Source organism: Chiloscyllium punctatum, chromosome 4, assembly GCF_047496795.1.
Source record: "Chiloscyllium punctatum isolate Juve2018m chromosome 4, sChiPun1.3, whole genome shotgun sequence".
NCBI classification, from domain to species: Eukaryota; Metazoa; Chordata; class Chondrichthyes; order Orectolobiformes; family Hemiscylliidae; genus Chiloscyllium; species Chiloscyllium punctatum.
The window spans coordinates 104036322-104059011 of record NC_092742.1 but is presented as its reverse complement, the minus strand read 5'-3'; the positions used below and the strand labels follow the sequence as shown (position 1 = coordinate 104059011).

Below are 22690 nucleotides of genomic sequence, written 5' to 3'. Positions count from 1 at the left end.
TAAGGTCACCCCTCAGCCTCCGACGCTCCGGGAAAACAGCCCCAGCCTGTTCAGCCTCTCCCTGTAGCTCAGATCCTCCAACCCTGGCAACATCCTTGTAAATCTTTTCTGAACCCTTTCATGTTTCACAACATCTTTCCGATAGGAAGGAGACCAGAATTGCACGCAATATTCCAACAGTGGCCTAACCAATGTCCTGTACATACTTTCTGCATTTTAACACAAAAGCACTAGTCTTGCTATTAAGTACAGAATTATTGACTGGCAACTTTCTGCAAGGGTTGAGTTGGACAGTCACATTCCTGATTCTGATCTGCAGTCCTCACTTTCTCCTCCAGAGTCATATTAAGCCAGTGCTGTTGAGTCAATCTCACTCATACACACACATAATAACTTATCCTCTTCCTTTCCAAATCATCTCAGACATGTATCAACACCATGAGTGAGTCCCAGATATTACCCACAAGGTTTACCCTTAGACTTTCCACTATCAACACTAGTGTCCCCTGAGGGAGGGAGGGAGGAAAGAAAGGGGGCGGGGCCTTCTGGCCAAGGGGGGGCGGGGCCTTCTGGCCAAGGGTGGGCGGGGCCTTCTGGCCAAGGGTGGGCGGGGCCTTCTGGCCAAGGGGGGGCGGGGCCTTTCTGGCCAGGGGGGGGCGGGGCCTTTCTGGCCAAGGGGGGGGCGGGGCCTTCTGGCCAAGGGGGGGCGGGGCCTTCTGGCCAAGGGTGGGCGGGGCCTTATGGCCAAGTGGGCCCCAGCCCCTCCCTCCCGCGGCCATCTTTGTGAGGGGAACCCGCAAACGCTAACGTGGCTCAGGAGAGACATTTACCTTCCCCCGGGGCGCTTTCTCGCCGCCGCGCCGAGTTTGACGCGGACTCGGTCACGGTGACGGTGACGGTCGGCCAGCCGGCGCCTGGAGTCGTGTGCCGTTCGGCGGAAGCGAGTGCCCTCCCCCCCCCGCAGCCGCTGGGCGGTCTCCATGTTTGTGAGGGGCAACCGTGGCTCCACGAGCGTCAATTTAACACCCGGCCTCAGAGAGAGAGAGAGAGAGAGAGAGTGGGGAAAGGGGAAGACCTTGGTCTTCTTTTGTGTTCGATTCACAGCGGCACCGCTCGGTGAGGGGGGGGGGGGAGGAGGGTGTTTTGTCGTCGCAGCTGCCGTTGGCGGTTGATCTTTGACCCGGATGTGACGGTGTCGCCGGAAGTCAGCGGTGCTGGGTGAATGGGCCGAGCGGCCGGTGGGGCCGGGGACTGGGGACTGGGATCTGTCTGTGTCTCTCTCTCTCTGTGACGGTGTCGGTGCGGGGCCCAGTGAACATGGAGCTCGGCTCTTCAAGGAGCTGAACAATTGAAAACAACAACCAAGAAAAGGGGACGGTTCCAGGCGGCGGCGGCGGCGGCGGCGGCGGCGGGCCCTTCGTTAGCGACCGATCGGCCCCTCTCTCCCCTCCCTTCCCCCCCCCCCCCCAATACCTCACACTCCGACCTCACCCCCCCCCCCAGTTACCCCAGACTCCCTCCCCCTCTCCCGTCAAATTTCCCAGACTCCCTCTTGACCCACACCCTAGACCCCCCCCCCAGACGACTCCCCCCCCCCCCCCCCCAGTCCTCCAAATAGCCAGACTCCCCCCCCCCACCCACAAATACCCCAGACTCCCCCCCCCCCCCCAAAATACCCCAGACTCTCCCCCCCCACCCACAAATACCCCAGACTCTCCCCCCCCACCCACAAATACCCCAGACTCCCCCCCCCACCCACAAATACCCCAGACTCCCCCCCCCACCCACAAATACCCCAGACTCCCCCCCCCCCCCCACAAATACCCCAGACTCCCCCCCCACCCACAAATACCCCAGACTCCCCCCCCCCCCCCCACAAATACCCCAGACTCTCCCCCCCACCCACAAATACCCCAGACTCCCCCCCCCCCACCCACAAATACCCCAGACTCCCCCCCCCCCACCCACCCACAAATACCCCAGACTCCCCCCCCCCCCCCACCCACAAATACCCCAGACTCTTCCCCCCCCCCTCCCAAATACCCCAGACTCTTGCCCTCTTCCACCAAATACCCCGGCCCCCTCTTCCTCCCAAATATCTAATACTGCCTCCCTCTTCTCCCCCTCCTCAAAATACCCCATACTCCCTCCTCATAACGTGCACCCCTCTTTCTCTGAATATCCCAGGCTCTCTATTCCCTACACCCCAGATACCCCTCCTCCCACTCCCCCAAATACCCTGTCCTGTCCCTCCTCTGCACCCCCATCACTCCATCCCACATCCACCAAACTTCCAAGACCCTTGACTCCTTCCTTCCCCCCCCACAGCGAATCGCTTCAGCTCCAACCTTCTCCCTGTCCCCCCTGCCTCAGCATCCTAGATCTCTTCCCTTGCCCAAACACTCTTCCAAACCCTTAATTCAGCTCTGTTCCCCTCCCCCTCACCCCCAAACCTCCTTTCCCCAATCTGCATTTCCCACACTTGCCAACTCCCCCCATCCCAAAACAAACCTTGCCCCCACTCTCTCCTTCCACCACTTAGCCTGTATTTCACTGCTGCACTCTCCTTTCTCCCCCAATCTCTCTCTTTCTGTAGCGTACTCCCCACCCCCTGTCCCCAGGGCAGGATGGATGACCTCAGCACCATCAGCCTTCTCTCCTTGGCCATGCTAATCGGCTGTTACGTGGCAGGCACTATCCCCTTGGCATTCAACTTCTCTGAGGTAAGCAGCGGGCCTGGCTGTCTTCTCACTCCATGCACCATTCACTGCCGTTTAACTCTCTCTTCTCTCTCCACTGCTTTTTCAAGGCTGCTTCACTGTCCTGTTTCTTTGTGAAAATGTTTGATTTTATAAAATCAGTCTGGCTAATTATCTCCTAGTTTAGGTAATATTATCCGTCCGGTTTCAGTATAACGTGTAATTAAAAGGTTTTGTTCCTTTTTCAAACTGGTATGTTGTGATAGTTCTGCCTTTACCTATAACTCTTGTGCAACTAAGGCTGGGCGGGCCACGTAAAGAGTTTACTGGATTATAACAAGGGTGCTAGAAACCTGGTTGGAAACACTGTTAAATTCGAAGGAACTGTAGCCGAAGGAATCCACAAGCAAAAAAGCATAGTTTGCTTTTTGATTTGAAACCAGTTTTGAGCTTACAGTTAAGTAGATTTAATCTTTGTCCAACTGACTCCAAATGCACTCAGTCCCTTACAATATAGTGAAACACCTCCACATGCTTGTATGGTGGTATGTGTACATGTGCCAATGGCCTTTGAATTTGCGACCATGGGCTAAAGTGGAACCAGAGGTTAGGAACCTGGATGTTCGTATTTGAATGCTATTCAGTTACATTTACCGTTTGTCCAAGTCGAACTTCAGCTTGGCTTCCCTTTTTGTCCAGGTGCTGCACTTTGTTGAAGTATCGTACTTAAGTATTGGTATAGACGTGTGCATGTTTGCATTGTCCTGAGCTGCTAAACCAGTGAGCTGTGCTTCAAAGTGTGGGTATTGATGCTTGGCTTGTAATGCCTTGTACAGTCAAACAGTGTTCAACTGTTTGGATGTAGTTCCAGCACTTGTGTCCTACTGACAGTTTTACTCACTGGAAGTGAGGTGGCAGCATTTTCTTAAAACAGTATGTTATTTAAAATAACAAAGGAGAAACCTGCTCAGTTTTTAGAGCTTCTAATGGAATTGTGGGGCCGCAATCATTTTTTATCGATTATTTTTATTGAAAAGGAAGATTTTTGACAAAATTACAAAAATAATACAAACTAGTGTATTCCACTTTACAATATAATAACAGCACCAATATAAATTTAAAAAAAAACTAACTACTAATCTATTGTACAAACTACCAAAGCATAAAATAGGTTAGTCGATTCCCTACAGTGTGGAAACAGGCCTTTCGGCCCAACCAGTCCACACCGACCCTCCAAAGAGTATCCCACCCAGACCCTTTTCCCTCTGACTGACGCACCTAACACTACAGGCAATTTTAGCATGGTCAGTTCACCTGACCTGCACATCTTTGGACCGGAGCACTCGGACGAAACCCACGTTGACACAGGGAGAATGTGCAAACTCCACACAGACAGTCGCCTGAGGCTGGAATCGATGGATATCATACATTACTAACAATAAACAAGAAGGTAAATAAATAACTAGATACAGCTCAAAATAGATTTATATCAAGTGACAACAAAACCCGTATTTACACGAGCTTCTTCCTCCCAGGGGCCCCTGAACCAGCCGGAACCATTACCACGGCTAAGCAAAAACCCTGGACAATATGGCCAAAATATCTGTGTCAGTATAGTTCAAAAAGAGCTGCCATGTTCTATAAAATAATTCTGTTTTTTGGTGCACCATATTCGTGAGGAAGTCAAGGGGGATATATTCCATGACTATCCTGTGCCAGTTTGAAAGTCCCGGGGGACCTTCGAATACCCAATTCACGAAATAATTTTTCCTCGCACAAAAGGAAAGGATAGTAAATAATTTCTTCCCGTATTCGCCCAGAGAGGGAAAATTTGGGAAGGCCAAAAGTAATCCAATCTCAGTACCTAAAATCTTTGCCAAGGCATTCGCTACTCTGTCCCAGTACCTGTGGATCTTGTGGCATGTCCGTAGACAATGCGTGAGAGTGCGAACTTCGATTTTACATTTAGGACACACTGGGGACGCTTCAGCCTTGAACTTTGCGAGTTGTTCAGGTGCCACGTGAGCCTTGTGAAGCATCTTCAATTGAGTAGCCTGAGTTCTGTTACAGGTAGAGATCTTCCTGGCATTTTCCCTCATTTCTAAAGAGATTTCCAATTCTAATTCTTGATTCCAGGTTTTATATAACTGTTCCATGTCCTTCGATACCTTATTGCATAATAGTTGGTAGAGAGTACTGACTGGAGGGCGGACCCATTGGCCAAAGCACACTCCTTTCCCTGTCTGGTTTATAAGGATTGACTATCAGTGTGGTCGTCTTCTGTATAAAGTCTCTCAATTGAAAATACCGAAAGAGGTCCTTGATGGGCAGTCCAAACTTCTGGCCCAGCTGCTGGAAGGACATCATGACCTCCCCATCAAACCGGTCTCCCAAACGGGAGATACCTCTGGACTCCCAAGTTTTGGAAGTAGCATCAGTCAGCCCTGGCTGGAATCCTGATGTTCCCACTGTAGGGGTATAAGGGGAGGTTTTTGTTGCAGGTTACTCTCATCTTGTTGCATTATCCTCCAGGCTTTGATTGTATTTAATGCAATAGGGTCTTTAACAATAGTCCGTAGTAACCGTCACCTTGTCCATAAATAGTAGATTGATGAGGGGATATTTTGCTTGGGAAGTCTCAATATCTAACCAGAGTGGGTCTCTTGTGACCCACAATCAATCAGCTCCAAAAGATAATAGGGAGCTCAGTTGGTACCCCCTGAAATCCGGAAAGTCCAGTCCTCCCCTTGCTTGTGAGAGCTGCAACTTTTCTAATTTAATAAGGGGCCCTCTATGACTCCAAATAAAGGAGTCAAACCAACCGTAAAGCTTACACAATGCCTGTCTCGACAGCATCAGGGGCAGCATTCTCATAGGGTATAAAAGACAAGGTAGGATAGTCATCTTAACTAAGGCCACTCTGCCTAGCTAGGATATTGGGGAGATCTTCCCAGCATTGAAGGTCCTGCCTTATTTTCTCTAATAAGTGTGTGTAACTGGTTTTATATAGCTGACCAAATACCGGAGTAATGAAAATACCCAAGTACAGAAAACCTACTAGTGACCGCCGAAAGGGGAAACAAGATCCGTCCGGAAAATTGGATATACTGGCAAGGCCTTCCAATGGCATGGCCTCCGATTTCACAAAACTGATTTTGTAACCTGAAAACATATCACTTGAATTAAGCGGGACACTGATGTCAAAGGATCACTTAAGAAAAGGACCTCATCCGCATAGAGAGTAAATTTGTGCTTGCCTGATCCAACCACTGGAACCGTTATTTTAGGGTCAGTTCATGTAGCTTCTGCCAGTGGTTCAATCACTTGTGTAAATAATGTGAGAGAGGGCATCCCTGGCGACAGCCTCTGCCAACGCAAAAGCTATCTGAACTTAGACCATTGGTGATCACCGCTGCTTTGTGATCATTATATAATACTGAAACCCATTTAGTAAAGACCTCTCCAACACCAAATCGTTCCAGCGTATACAAAAGATATGACCATTCTACCCGATCGAATGCCTACTCGGGAGACAACTAAATCTGGTATCGCTCCCTGCTGACAGGCTTATACCGGATTTAAGATCTTTCTAATGTTATTAGTTGACCTGTGACCTTTTATAAACCCCGTCTGGTCCTCTTTTATCATGAATGGTAAAACCCTCTCCAATCTTAATGCTAACATTTTTGAGAGAATTTTAAATCCACATTTAATAAGGATATGGGTCCATATGCAGAACAGTCTTCTGGGGCCTTTCTCTTAAGAATGAAGGAAATATTTGCTTCTCTCAGCAAAGGTGGGAGGCAGCCCTGACTATATGAGCAGTTTTATATATGTTTATGTGTGGTCCGGCCAGTTCCCTTATAAATTTGTTATCGAACTCAGCCTGGAATCCATCTGGTTCGGGCGCTTTGCCACTCTGAAGCTGCCTCACCACCACCTGTACTTCCTGGGTTGTCAGGGGGGCATTCAAGATCGACACCTGCTCCAAGGTTAGGCCCAGGACGGCCAGATTTTTAAAGAAAGACTCCATCTTCCTAGTTCTATCCTCACAGTCCTGCGACTTAAACAATTCAGAATAGAACTTTCTAAAGGCTGCATTGCTCATTTTGCCATCACAAGTCAGGGTACCAGCACGCGCTCTAATGGACGTAATGGCTTGGGGAGCCTTTTTCTTTCTGGCAAGGTATATTAGATACCTGTCAGGCTTGTCACCGTATTCACATAATCTCGGCTTCGCAAATAATACCTCCCTCTTTGCTGTTTGGGTAAGTGCTATATTCACAGCTGCCCTAAGGGCTGTGCTCCTCTGTAGCTTAGTAATGGAAGGCCGATCAACATACACAGTTTCGGCTGCCTTCAGGAGAGCCTTGAGCAGACCCTGTTGCTCTCCCTTTTGTCTTTTCGGGGTCGCAGAATATGAGCTAACCAAGCCTCGCACGTATGTCTTAGCAGTCTTCCACGTTGTCGAAGGGTTACTGGCCATGCCCGAGTTGATATCCCAGAAGGTTTTAAATTCCTGCGAGAAATATTTAATGAACTTGCTATCCTTCAGTAAGAAAGGGTCCATATGCCAATGTCGGGGACCTATCCCATCATCACTAGTATTAACTTCCATGTATACTGCAGTGTGATCAGAAGTAGTGATATTACCTATTTTACAGGACAGTTCAAAAGGTCAAGGGGACAAAGAACATGTTGATTCTGGTATGGCACTTGTGTGGGTTAGCATAGAAAGTAAAGTCTCTACCCTCTGGGTGGAGACACCTGCACACATCGATCAGCCCCAGCTCCCTGTTCAGATCCGCCAGTTGCCTAGATCTCAGATATGCCCGCAGAGCTGCTAGGTATTCTATCCGTCTCTGGGTCAATGGTACAATTAAAATCTTCCCCCCCATAATTGTGTGGCGGACCCTCAGAGCCATCAACTTAGAGAACGCTTCTGTTACAAATTTAAAAGGGTGTGCTGGGGGAGTAATAAAGATTCAAAATCTTGTATTCCTCTCTCTATATTAGGGCTTTAATCAATATATATCGTCCAGACTCCTCTTTTATCTGGCTGAGCATTTGGAAGGGAAGATCCTTCTGAATAAGGATGGCTACTCCCCTACTTTGTGAGCTGAAAGGTGAAAAGAACACCTGGCCAAACCCACCCTGTCGCAGCGTCGAGCGCTCCTTATCAAGTAGATATGTCTCCTGTAAAAGGGCTGCATTAACCTTTTGTTAAGACTTGATAATATCTTTTTCCTTTTGATTGATGAGTGGCTTCCCTTGACATTCCAGGTGCACCACCTAAACGAATGGCTAGCCATGATCATCCAGGCAGGCCCGAGACCCCTCAGGAGGAAGAACCTTACCCAAAAGATATTGAATAAAGACCAAAAACAATTCACATATTAAAAAAAAACTTTTTAAAACAGTTAAATCAAAACTATTAAGAACTACTCCTGAATAAAAATACCAAAAAGCATATCCCCCTTACTCTCAGAGGGCACTACTACCTTCCAATAACCCCACCATAAACCTCTCCCAGCTAGGGCCCTGCCCTCGGCCCAGGCATTACAAAATTGAGTAAATAAATTCCAGTATCTTATAAAACAGGAGTTTAAAATTGGGGACCCTCCCCCCCCCCCCCCCCCCCCCCCCCCACACTATCACTTAGATACGCTTAACAAAACAACACAGGATAGAAATGTGTATGATCACAAAATTACAATCCCAGCCAATATTAAGCAACTAAATGAGAAAAAAATCCCACTCTGAGACATTCCTCAATAATCAAATAAACCGCACAAGCTATAGATCGGAGACCAAAGAAAGAACAAGGAACAAGCCCCGCCCACCCCCAGGGAAAGATGGGCAAAAGAAAGGTGGAGATAGATAGATAGACAAGGAGGTGGGGGGGGGGGCAAATAAAATCTTTATCCATACAGTTCAAGTCCCGCAGTCTATTTGAGAGCATCCAGGAATTCTTTTACTTTCTCAGGTGATCCAAAGTTATATACAGATCCTCCATGACTGAGGCGCAGCGTTGCCGGATATTGCATGCAGTATTGAATATCTAAGTCTCTCAGACACTTCACATTGTTGAATGCCCTCCTCTGGCGGACCATCACTGGAGAAAAGTCCTGAAACAACATTATCTTGGAGCCCTTGTACATCATGGCATGGGGACCCTTCCCCAAGACTCTGGAGGCCTCCAGCAGCATTTGTTTTTCCCTGTAACATTGATGTCAAACTAGGACCGGGCAGGGCAGTTGGTCCGACCCAGGCCGGCGCACAGCAACCCAGTGAGTCCGTTCAACCCGCACTCGGCCCAGCTCCAACTCCAATTTCAGTCTTTGTGGGAGTCATTGCTCCAGGAAATCCACAAGCTGGCCTTACCCCTCTCGTTCGGGAAGGCCCAGCAACTGAATGTTTTTCTGGCGACCTTGATTTTTGTCGATATGCCCCTCTAGGGTCCGGACTCGCCACTCCAGAGCCCTGACCCGACCCATGGATGACTCAGCAGCAGTCTCTGAGGCTGCGGCCTGTTGCTCCGCCCCTCCGACACGCTGCCTGAGTTTCTCGATCTCTCGGTCATGCTGCAGAAGCGTGACTGAGATCGACTCCCACCTGGACCGAGTCTCCTCGATGGGCGAGTCGATCTTCTCTCAGAGTTTAACGAATTCCGAGATCAGGCTCACCTCTGCAGGTCGGCCCCCGGAGGGGGTGGGTTAGTCATTTTAAAAAACACCAAACTGTTAAAGTTTGATGCAAAATGGCCAAGAGTGCTGGGCAAAAGCTATTTTAAGTCATTTAACAGGTGAGGTGGGGGTGGGCACCCCACTTTGCCGGAGTCTTGGGCCCTGCAGGCTCAGAGCTGCTGGGTTGCCGCCATTTTGATTCTCCGGCCATGTTCATTTACAATATGTACTAATGACTTGGATGGGGAAAGTGAACGTATATAGCCGAGTTTGTGGATGACACAAAACTAGGTGGGAAGGCAAGTGGTGAGAATGACCTCATCTACAAAGATATATAAGCAAGTTGAGTAAGTGGGCAAAAAGCTGGAGTATAATATGGGAAAATGTGTGCTTGTGCAATTTGGCAGGAAGGACAGAAGAACTGAGTATTATTTAAGTGGAGAAAGAACCGCAGATAGCTACAACAACAGAGAGGTTTCGGAGTCCCCGAGCATAAATCTTTAGCAAGCTAGCAAAAAAAGTTCCAGAAATCGAGAAGGTAAATTGAATGGAGTATATAAAGGTAGTTTTGCGAACACTTTCCTATGTCATGAACTAGTCAGACCACAGCTGGAATACTGTTATGAGTTTTGGGCTCTCATCTAAAGGTACTGGCATTGAAGGTAGTTTGTAGAGAAGGTTTGCTGGGCTGGAATCTTTAGGAAGATGTGAAAGATTTCAGCAGTCTGAAGTGACTGCTGAGTAGGGTTGGGCCTACACACACTGGACTTCAGAGGAATGAGAAGTGAAACATGCACAATTCTTGGACTTGGCTGGGTAGATGTAGAAAGGTTGAGTGGGTGGTGCTGGAAAAGCACCATTCCTGATGAAGGGCTTATGCCCGAAACATTGATTCTCCTGCTCCTTGGGTGCTGCCTGACCTGCTGTGCTTTTCCAGCAACACACACTTCGGCTCTGATCTCCAGCATCTGCAGTCCTCACTTTCGCCTGGATGTAGAAAGGTTGTTTCCCCTTGTTTAGGACCAGAGGCATAATCTCGAAGAGTAAGAGTTGAGGAAGAATTCCTTCAGAGGGCAGTGAACCTGTGGAATTCTTTAATGCAGAAGGCTATAGAAGCTGGGTCGTTAAGTGGATTCAAGGCTGAGAAAGGCAGATTTTTAATCAGTAAGGGAATTAAGGATTCTAGGGAAAAGCAAGAAAGTGGAGTTATGGATTAGAAAATCAGGTGTGATTTTGTTGAATGACAGAGCAGATGTGATGAGCTGAATGCCCTGCCTCTCCTTTGTCTTGTGCTGTTTTAACTTTGAGGCAATTTTCAAAAAGACAAATTGAAGTTCTTCAGTAGAAAATCAGTTTCAGGCTCTGAATTGACTTTAACTTGGGCTAAAAGGAAAACTATTCTTCTATAATGTTAGCATTACAGGTATGGTCAGTGTTTTGTTGGCCAGTGCGCGTTACTCTTAAACTGAATAGCTTTCTCTGCTATTTCAGAGAGCAGTGAATCGTCAATCGCACTTGCATATTCGGAGTCACATGTTGGCCAAACTGGGTAAATTTGACAGATTTCCTTCCCTAAAGAAAATCAGTGAAACAGATTCCATGTTTACAGCATAGAATCCTAGAGCTGTACAGCATGGAAACAGATCTTTCGGTCCAACTTGTCTCTGCCAACCAGATATCCTAAATTAATCTAATCCCATTTGTCAGCACTTGGCCTGTGTCCCTCTCAATGCCTTTTAAATGTTGCCTCCACCACTTCCTCTGCAGCTCATTCCATACATATGTGAAACAATCTGATGGCTATGCAGAGTGGTCACTAGATCGTCTTTGATTTTCTTAAAAATTCAAAACCAATTTGAGCCCATGTGCCCAGAACATTTTTCAGGGGCTTTAAAATTGCTAAGTTCAGAGACATACCACTGTACTCCTTTTACATCTTTACAATGAAGAGAGTGGGCCAGGGATAGTTTACCTATCTGTCTGAAGTCTTCTCTCTCTTTCCTTGAAAGCTACACCAGTAATGCATGTATTGTGCCAGTCCCTGCAAATCCCAATCTGTTGAAAATTGTGTTCTTTTCCTGTTGTTGTAATCAAGCTGTTTGATTAAACACACCTCCGTGACTTCACATGTTATGACACACCTCCATGACTTCACCTCCTGAGGTGGAATTTGAACTTTTGGCTCAGCAACAGGGATACTATCACTGTGCCCCAAGAGCCTTTGATAAGTAATTCTTTGGGTTAACTAAAGATGTCAGGTGCTTGCCACAACATTGATTCTTTCCTGTCTGACCAAAGGAATCTGTCAGGTATAATGTCTAGCTCGTGGTATCTGGTAAAGTGCTTTCCATGCCATGATATTGCCGTGCTCTTTGTGGTTTATCTGCATCTGAAATAAATGTTTAGTTGGCTTTAAAGTGCGTTCAGAGGACTGGTCACATCATTAGCATTGTTATGTTTTTGAAGCAAATGGAGGTTATTTTAGGCTGTGGAAAAATCTAACCAGTCCAAATGTTGCAATGTAATTCTCACTGCGCAATCATTTCCACGTCAACACTGATAAACACCAAAATAACACTCTTTTAAATGACACCTTACTTACTCAGGATTGTGACTGACCTTTAACTAGTCTCTAAAATGGCCCAAGCAATCCACTCAGTTCAAGAACAGTTAGAGAGGGACAACAAATGCTGACCTTGCCAGCGAGACCCATTTCCTGCAATTTTTTTTGGAAATGGAATATTGGAGAGGACAACTGGGAAGGTTAGGGATCCTGTTATTGTGCTGGTAAGGAAGAGGGCTCAATTTATAATGCAGCATCCCACCAATGCTCAATGGGCTGAGTGGTTCAATGAACACCTAGACTCTGACCTTCAAGATCTAGTGAGGTTCACTAAGTTGCTTCTAGAGTTGAGGGGGTTGGCTTATGAGGAGAGACTGAGTAGATTGCGATTATATTCATTGGAATTCAGAAGATTGAGGGGGGGATCTTATAGAAACGTATAAAATTATGAAGGGAATGGATAAAATCGAAGTAGAGAGGATGCTTACATTGGTAGGTGAGACTAGGACATGAGGGTATAGCCTCTAGATTAGAGGCCACAGATATAGGACTGAACGGAGAAGGAACTGCTTCACCCAGAGGGTTGTTAATTTATGGAATTCCTTGCCCAGGGAAGTTGTTGATGCTCCTTCAGTAAATGTTTTTAAAGCTAAGTTTTTTTTTAGAACAATGAAGGAATTAAGGGATACGGTGAGAGGGCGGGTAGGTGGAGCTGAGTCCATGAGATGATCAGCCATGGTCTTATTGAATGGCAGAGCAGACTCGAGGGGCTGGACGGCCTACTCCTGCTCCTCGTCCCTATGTACCTGCTTTGATAGGATCTGAAGACTGAACTGTTGTTAGTTTAGTGTTTTGATCTTCATACCTGACCCAGCTTTCTCTTTAAAGAAACAGTGATTTCTGCCAAATTCACTGTGTAGCAAAGTATCCCATGCTCCAGTAACCCAAGTAAAAGAGTTTCTGCATCAAAAACTCTTTGAAGTAAAAACATTGATTAAAAATAGTGAGGTAGGCATTGTATATCTAGACTTTCCAGAGGTGTCTGGTGTAGTGCCACACAACAAACGTATGTGGAAAAGAGAGGTACCGAAGCTGTGTTTCAGGGTTGGTGTTAGGGTTTGAGACATCTCCCAGGGGCTGGAGACAAATGTGCAGTGGGACTTGGGAGGGTTCTGACATTGCGGCCCAATTATGCACTAATGATGTATGCAGGATTAGAAAAGAGAAGGGTTCCGCATTCTCTGTGTTGAAGTAAGAGTTGATATTAAGATGGGTGATGTGCCACAGTTGCAGCTCGTGAGAGTTCTTGCTTGATCCAGGGCAAACATCTGCAATAAATGTTTAATGTTCAAGCAGCTTTGACTCGGTTCCTTCCACCTCCAGCTCCTAAAACTACAGCCACTGTGACATACCAAAGAAGAAGGAGAGCACCATCTGGGCTCTTTGTACCAGGCAACAGTAACATCTTTAGAGAGGATCTTACTGTCAGTGATCAGGGACAGGACTGTGTGACTGAGGCAAGCAAGGGGTCCCAGGGCACAGGAGCACAGGAGCCTCTGCCTTTTGCATATGAATATACACAGTGAAGCAGAAGTGGACCATTTGACCCCTTGAGTCTTGTCTGCTTTTTAATAAGGTAAGAATTGACCTGTTTGTGTTTAGAATTCCATATTCCCGTCTACCCCTCCAACTCTGCATTCCCTGCCTCGCAAGAATCTATCCATCTGTCTTAAAAAAATACTCAATGACCCCTCTTCCATCGGCACCTAAAGCAGGATTCCAAAGTGTCTCAATTCAGAGGCAAGATTTGGAGGAGCTGGTGTTGGATTGGGGTGGACAAGGTTTAAAAAATCGCGCTACACCAGTTATTAGTCCAACAGGTCTATTTGGGTGCACTAGCTTTCAAGAGGCTGCCTCTTCACCAGGTGGTTATGGAAATGACCAGATGACGCAAGATTTATAGCAAAAGGGTTACACTGTCATGGAGCTGTAATGATATATTAAACAACTTTGGTTAAAAATCATACAACACCAAGTTACAGTTCTTAAACAAAGTTAGATTGAGTCTTTCATCTTTTTAGAATGGGAAATGCTGTTTCAGGTTCTTTTGAGAATGTAATTCTGGGATTTATATATTAAAGTGGCATCAGCTCATCTAATAATAGGTGTTATCTCAGCTCAGACAATGCATTAAATGGGTGAAGGTAAAGTCTGTACCAACGTTGAGTCAATTCTATTCCTAAAGTGGGGCTTATAGAATGGGTGTTAGCAAGTTTTGCGAAGATTTGTAGCTCAGGTTGAAGTTCTGGTTGTAGGTTTGCCCGCTGAGCTGGAAGGTTCATTTTCATAAAAACTAACCTTCCAGCTCAGCGAGCAAACCTATATCCTTCCATGGGTTTATGCAGTTTTTGCATAAAATAAAATGTAATCCTGCGAATACAAATTCACCCCATAAACTTTTATGTGTGTACGTGCAGGAGAGACCTAGTGTGTGGGTGAGAGTGCATGTGGAAGTGTGTGTACGTGTTTGAGTGATGGGGTATAAGCCTGTGAGAGGGTATGTGTGTGGGGGGTGCATGTATGTGTGTATGAGAGAGGGTCTGCGTGAGTATATGTTAGAGTGTGTGTGCGTGTGAGAGAGAGAGTGTATAGTGCAGTGGGCTCACCTGTAGTGTGACATAAACCCAAGGATCCAGGTGAGGCCTTCCCGTGGGTATCCGCCTCTGCTTGGCCACTTTGCGTAATTGCTTGTCCTGAAGTCTGTCTTGGAGGATAGTCACCCGGAAGTCTGCGGCCGAATGTCTCGGACTGCTGAAATGTTCTCTGACTGGGAAGGGACACTCCTGCCTGGTGATTATTGTGCGGTGTCCACTCATCAGTTGTCTTGGCCTCTGCTCGCTCTCACCAATGCACTATGCCTCAGGGCGTCCTTGCCTGCAGCGAATGAGGTAGTCACACGAGTACCTGCCGCGTACATGGTGGGAGGTGTCCCCACGTGTAATGGTGGCATCTGTGTCGACACTCTGACACGTCTTGCAGTGGCTGCTGTGACAGGGTTTTATGGTGTTGTGGTTGATGTTACCCTGTAGGCAGTTTGCTGCGAACAACGATCTGTTTGAGGTTTGGTGGTTTAAAGGCGAGAAGTGGAGGCGTGAGGAAGAACTTGGTGCGGTGCTTATCCTCTTCGATAATGTGTTGCCGGCTACGAAGGACATGGCATCGTTGTTCAGCTCCTGGGAAGTATTGGACAACCAAGAGGAAAAGAAGACTCCCCTCTGTCCTCAACTATGTCGGCTGTTCCTAACTTTTAAACAGTGCCTCCGGTTCTGAGCTCACTCACAGCAGGAGCCATTTCCATGGCAACCATTTGAGAACATTCAGAATTTTTTGCGCTTGTATCAATTCACCCCTTTTTTAAAATTCTACTGGAAACAAACCAGTCTGTCTAATCTTTTCTCTGAGACAACCTGCTTGTTCCAGTCTAGTCCTCAGAACCACCCCAAACATATTTTCATCCATCCTTAAATGAGGAGATCAAAACTGTACAACGTTCAAGATGTTCTCTCTCGAATGCCCTGGAGTACGTAACATTCTTTTATTTCAGCTCCTCTTGTAAGAGAAACTAGCAGCCCATAACTCCTCTTGATTATCCAGAAAGTGAGGACTGCAGATGCTGGAGATCTGAGTCGAGAGTGTGGTGCTGGAAAAGCACAGCAGGTCAGGCAGGATCCGAGGGGCAGGAGAATCGATGTTTAGGGCATTAGGAATCCTGATGAAGGGCTTATGCCTGAAACGTTGACTCTCCTGCTCCTCGGATGCTGCCTGACCGGTTGTGTTTTTCCAGCACCACACTCTGCCCCTCTTGATTATGTGCTATACCTATGTACTATCTGTAAGTTATGCACCAAAACATATAAATCCTTCTGCACCCTTGAATTCTGCAGTCATCCTCTACAACTCTCCAAAAGGTTTGGAGTTATTTTTATCGAAATGCATAAGTTCCTGAGGGGACTTGGCCAGGTGGATGCAAAAAAGCTGTTTTCACTTGAGGTGCTTTAAAACTAAGGGTCATAGTTTAAAAGTAAAGGGTCACCCATTTAAGACTGAGATGAGGAAACTTTTTTTTTATCTCTGAAGGTTGAAAGTCTTTGGAATTCCCTTTTTCAAAAGGCAGTGGATGCAGAATCGTCACATATTTTTCAGGTAGAGGTAGATAGCCTTTCATGCCCATGGTAATTAGGGATCTATCAGTGATAGACAGGAAGTAGAGATGAGGTCAAAATCAGATGAGCTGTGGTCTTATTGAATAATAGAACAGGTTCGACGGGCTGAGTGGCCTATTGCTGTTTTTTGCTCATATGTTCATTTAAACATGATAGGCTAGCTCATCAATATAATCCTGACAATATTCCCATCCTCCACTATTGTTGTGCCTATTCTACTCGTCTCTACAGACATTGAGTGATGTATTCTAACCAAAGAGCACATCTTTCAGTTCTCCTGAGGAACTCTCTTATCATAACTGCACTTTTCAGAGTAGGTTTTACACTAGCAGTAATACATTTATTGTTGCCTGTCCATGCAATATTTACAGGCAATGTTAGTGATGGGCGAAGATGCCTCTCAAAACTATAGCCTTCTGAACATAAGTTTTTTTTTCCCAGTTTGTAACTATGCATAAGACTGAGTAGACCAGTCAGCTCATTGATCCTAGAGTGTGGTACTAGAAAAGCACAGCAGTTCAAGCAGCATCCGAGGAGCAGGAGAATCGAAGTTTTGGGCCTATTCCCTTCATCAGGAATAAGGCTGGGAGCCTCGGGGTGGAGAAATAAATAGGAGGGCAGTAAGGCTGGGAGGGAAGGTAGCTAAGAGTGTGATAGTGGATGGAGCTGGGGGTAATGGTGATAGGTCAGACAGGTGGGTGGAGCGGATAGGTGGGAAGGAAGGTGGACAGGTCATGAGGACGGTGCTGAGTTGGAAGGTTGGAACTGTGAGAAGGTGGGGGGGGAGGGGAAATGAGGAAACTGGTGAAATCCACATTGATGCCCTGGGATTGGAGGGTCCCAACGCGGAAGATGAGGCGTTCTTTCTCTAGGCTTAGGGTGGTTAGGGAGTGGTGATGGAAGAGGTCCAGGACCTGCATGTCCTTAGTGGAGTGTGAGGGGGAGTTGAAATGTTCAGCCACGGGGTGGTGGGGTTGGTTGGTGCGGGTGTCCTGAAGATGTTCTCTAAGGCGCTCTGGGAGTAGGTGTCCTGTCTCCCCAATGTAGAGGAGACCACATCGGGAACAACAGATACAGTAAATGACGTGTGGAAGTGCAGGTGAAACTTTGGATGTGGAAGGCTCCTTTTGAGGCCTTGGATGGAGGTGAGGGGGGAGGTGTGGGCGCAGGATTTGCAATTCCTGCGGTGGCAGGGGAAGGTGCCAGGATGGGAGGGGGGTTTGATAGGGGGTGTGGACCTGCGAGGGAGTCGCGGAGGGAACAGTCTTTATGGAAAGTGGGTATGGGTGGGGAGGGATATATATCCCTGGTGGGGTCCATTTATAGGTGGTGGAAATGGCAGAGGATGATGCAATGTATATAGAGGTTGGTGGGGTGGAAGGTAAGGACTGTGGTGTTCTGTCCTTGATGCGGTTGGAGGGGTGGGGTTCAAGGGCAGAGGTGCAGGACGTGGATACAATGCATTGAGGGCATCTTCAACCACGTGTGAAGGGGAATTTCACTCTTTAAAGAAGGAGGCCATCTGGTGTGTTCTGTGGTGGAACTGGTCCTCCTGGCAGCAGATACGGTGGAGGTGGAGGACTTGGGAATAAAGGATAGTGTTTTTACAGGAGGTAGGGTGGGAGGAGGTGTAGGCCATGTAGCTGTGGGAGTCAGTGAGTTTGTGGAAGATGTCAGTGTTGAGCCAGTCCCTGTTGATGGAGAGGCTCAGGAAGGGGAGGGAGGTGCCTGAGATGGTCGAGGTGAATTTAAGGTTGGGGTGGAATGTGTTGGTGAAGTTGATGAACTGTTCAGCCTCCTCGTGGGAGCATGAGGTGGTGCTGATGCAGTCATCAATGTAGTGGAGGGAAAGGTGGGCAATGACGCGAGCCTACCTAACCATTCTCGATCATGGCTGATCATCTCAGTGGCATTTTCTTACACTGTCTCCATATTCCTTAATCACCCAGTAGCTTAGTAGCTTATGAAATTTGTCTGCAAGTATGTTGTCTAGTATCTAACCCAATGCTTGGTTTCACTGTGGCAGTAGTAGTAATTTTGCTTGTAAACAAATGATTTCTTCGTCCATTTTAAAACACTTTGGAGTCGGCTGGTTTCCATCAGTTCTCCATTCCTACAGCGTGTAGTTGTCATTAATGTTACAGGGCGAGTGGGATAAATGGGCCAGTTCATTCACAGCTGGGCTGAATGGTCTGTTCTGTCTTTGACGTTCCGTATTCACCAGAAGCAGTCCATTTCCGAGTACTGCAAGCCCTGGACATTACACAGATTTGGGCTAAACAATGACCATCTCCGACAGGAGAACAATTAACCATTGGCCTTGACACTCAAGAGCATTGCCACCAATGATTGCCTCAGTGTTAATATCTTAGGGATCACCATTGACCAGAAACTGAACTGGACCAACAGGCTAAATGCGTTGCCTGCGAGAGTAGATAAGAGACTAGGAATCCTGCAGCACGTCACCAGCCTCCTGTCTCCCTAAAGCTTGTCCACTACCTACAAGTCATAAGTTCGGAGTGTGATGGAATACTCCCCACTTGCCTGGATGGATGCAGCTCCAACAACACTAAAGCTTGATACTAACCAGGACAAAGCAGTCCACTTGATTGGCATGCATCCATAAGCATCCTCTCCCTCCACGATCGACATTCATTAGCAACAGTGTGTACTATCTACAAGATGCACTGCAGAAATTCACCAAAGATCCTCGGACACCACCTTCCAAACCCACGACCACTTCCATCTGGAAGGACAAGCTCAGCAGATACATTGGAACACCACCAACACCTGGAAGTTCCCCTCCAACCCACTCACCATCCTGACTTGGAAAGGTATCGCCATCCCTTCAGTGTCGCTAGATCAAAATCCTGGAATTCCCACCCTAATAACAGATGGATTGCAGTGGTTCTGAATCATTTTAACCAATAATTCTTTTTATTTGTTGACTGTCAGTTTGACCATGTGGAACCCAACACCACAGGCAGAAATGGTTCAATTGTTTCTGCATTCTGGAAGAATGTTTGAATATTAAATTATCTTTATGGATTTCCATTAAGAAATGGATGCCGTGGTGAACACCACTGCCTCACCGCACTTGGGATCTGGGTTTGGTTCCATCTGTGGGCGACTGTCTGTATGCAGTTTGCACATTCTCTACAGTCCAAAGATGTGCAGGTTAGGTGGATTGGCCGTGTTAGGGGTTAGCGTTCAGGGGTGTGCAGGCGAGGTGGGTTAGCTATGGGAAATGAAGGGTTAAAGGGAGACAATCGGGAATGCATCTGGGTGGGATGCTCTTTGGAGGGTTAGTGCGGACTTGATGGGCTGAATGGCCTCCTACTGCACTGCAGGAATTCTTTGATTCTATTCTGAGAAGGTAGCTCGCCACCACTTTCACAAGGGCAACTAGGCATGGAAAATCAATGTTGGTTAGCCAGCGATACCAATGCTCCACGATTGAATGATTAAAAAAGGTGTTGCTTCTGGGTAGCGAAAGGTGGAAATTAATATTTGTAGAAAATGTTTGCTTATCTAAGATTACAAACAGATCTTGATCAATTGGGCCAATGGGCTGAAGAGTAGCAGATAGAGTTTAATTTGGATAAACACGAGGTACTGTGTTTTAGTAAAGTGAACAAAGGCAGGACTTATACAGTTCATAGTAGGGCCCCGGGTAGCGTTATCAAACAGAGCGTTAGGGTTTGGGTATACAGTTCTTTGAAAATTGCGTCGCAGGTAGAGTCATTCCAGCAGAGTTCTGGGAGACTTCTCCACAGTCATCACTACCTCAATGGTGGGAAAGATGCTGGAGTCTATTATCAAGGATGAAACTACGACACATCTGGATAGTAATAACAGGATAGGTCAGAGTCAGCATGGATTTATGAAAGGGAAATCATGCTTCACTAATCTTCTGGAATTTTTTGAGGGTGTAACTCTGAAGATGGATGAGGGAGATCCAGTAGATGTGGTGTACCTGGACTTTCAGAAAGCTTTTGATAAAGTCCCACATAGGAGGTTAGTGAGCAAACTTAGGGCGCATGGTATTGGGGGCAAAGTACTAACTTGGATTGAAAGTTGGTTGGCTGATAGGAAACAAAGAGTAGTGATAAACGGCTCAATTTCTGAATGGCAGGCAGTGACCAGTGGGGTACCACAGGGATCAGTGCTGGGACCACAGCTATTTACAATATATATTAATGATATAGAAGATGGTATTAGTAATAACATTAGCAAATTTGCTGATGATACTAAGCTAGGTGGCAGGGTGAAATATGAGGAGGATGTTAGAAGATTACAGGGTGACCTGGACAGGTTAGGTGAGTGGTCAGATGCATGGCAGATGCTGTTTAATGTTGATAAATGTATGGTTATCCATTTTTGGTGGCAAGAACAGGAAGGCAGATTACTACCTAAATGGAATCAATTTAGGTAAAGGGACAGTACACAGAGATCTAGGTGTTCTTGTACACCAGTCAATGAAGGTAAGCATGCAGGTACAGCAGGTAGTGAAGAAGGCTAATAGCATGCTGGCCTTCATAACAAGAGGGATTGAGTACAGAAGCAACAAGGTGCTTCTGCAGCTGTACAGGGCCCTGGTGAGACCACACCTGGAGTACTGTGTGCAGTTCTGGTCTCCAAATTTGAGGAAAGGCATTCTGGCTATTGAGGGAATGCAGCGTAGGTTCACGAGGTCAATTCCTGGAATGGCGGGACTACCTTACACTGAAAGACTGGAGCGACTGGGCTTGTATACCCTTGAGTTTAGAAGACTGAGAGGGGATCTGATTGAGACATATAAGATTATGAAAGGATTGGACACTCTGGAGGCAGGAAACATGTTTCCGCTGATGGGTGAGTGCCGAACCAGAGGACACAGCTTAAAAATATGGGGTAGACCATTTAGGGCAGAGATGAGGAGAAACTTCTTCACCCAGAGAGTGGTGGTTGTGTGGAATGCTCTGCCCCAGAGGGCAGTGGAGGCCCAGTCTCTGGATTCATTTCAGAAAGAGTTGGATAGAGCTCTCAAGGATAGTGGGATCAAGGGTTATGGAGATAAGGCAGGAACAGGATACTGCCTAAGGATGATCAGCCATGATCATATTGAATGGTGGTGCAGGCTCAAAGGGCAGAATGGCCTACTCCTGCACCTATTGTCTGTTGACCATATAGGAGACCTCTGCAGGACAACTTCGCTCCTCGAGTCAGACTGCAGCCGAGACGTCACTGAGAGGCATTCTGAGAGATGACACTGCAGTCAGCATGACTGGTCTGAACATCACTGAGACGATGGGATAGATCAGCCATGGTCTTAATAAATGGCAGAGCAGGCTTGACTGGCCAAATGGCCTACTCCTGCTGCTCATACCATGATACCTGCAAATTCCTCTCCACATCTCTCACCGTCCTGATATAGCACCATTTTACCGTCACTGGGTCAGTTCCTGGAGCTCTTTCCTCCTGGCCTTGCGGGTCTGCCATTACCAAATACACCGCAGTAGTTTACAGGAACCTCCCAATGGCAACTCAGGATGGGCAATAAATGCTGGCCCAGTTGGGAAAGCTTTTCGTTTTTAAAAAAAAACATCCATTCAATCCTGTTTTTCCATCTGCAGTCCTACAAGTTCATTTCCTTCTAGCACCTGCTCAAATTTCTCTTGAAATCATTAATCATTTCTGATTCCAGCACCTTTGTGGACAAAGAGTTCCAGGTTATTACCACATGCTGTTTTTTTTTAAAGAAGTTGTTTTCACAGTACCCTTAATCTTTTTGCCCAAATCTTGAAATCTATGCCATCTTTTTCTTGTATTAAAAGCTAATTGGAACAGTGTTTGTTTATCTACCTTATTCCAGCCTGTCAGTCAAATCTCCCCTCAATGTCCCATGTTTTGAGGAGACAAGCAGCTACATTGTGGGTTGATACAAGATGTATCCTGAATGATTCCGAATCAAACTAGGGTGGTTGAAGTTTTTGTTACCTGACAATATGTTATAAAGGATTAAATGCGTACGGTTGGTTCTGCTATAATGCACGTTTCTTCAATGCGAATTAGCTATAATGTGATTGAAGAATTCAGAATTAGAATCCCTACTGTCTGGAAACAGGCCCTTTGGCCCAACAAGTCCACACCGACCCTTCAAAGAGTATCCCACCCAGATCCATTCACCTACATTATTTACCCCTGACTCCTGCACCTAACCTATACAGGATCTGAACATTTTGGGCAATTTAGCCTGGCCAACTCGCTTGGCCTTGCACATCTTTGGACTGTGGGAGGAAACTGGAGCACCCGGAGAAAACCCACGCAGACACGGGGAGAACGTGCAAACTCCACACACAGTCGCCTAACGTTGCAATCGAACCCGGGTCCCTGGTGCTGTGAGGCTGCAGTGCTCACCACTAAACCACCATACCGCCCCTGAGAATCCTACCACTTGACCAACGAGCCAGCTAAATTTATACCGTTATTTGTCGAAGGTGCACCTTCCTTGCTTGTGTTGAGTATAACCTGATTCCA

The 22690-nt window shown here is 46.7% G+C and overlaps 1 protein-coding gene across 1 annotated transcript in view; it reads left to right on the top strand.

Annotated features, from left to right (window-relative positions):
• The first annotated feature begins 2030 nt into the window (after positions 1-2030).
• Positions 2031-22690, top strand: part of LOC140476608 (zinc transporter ZIP9-B-like) — a 39249-nt gene continuing 18589 nt past the window's right edge. The window contains exon 1 of the mRNA XM_072569463.1: positions 2031-2723. Coding sequence (XP_072425564.1) covers positions 2628-2723 — 96 coding nt within the window. The 5' untranslated portion in view covers positions 2031-2627. The remainder of the gene's footprint in view (positions 2724-22690) is intronic.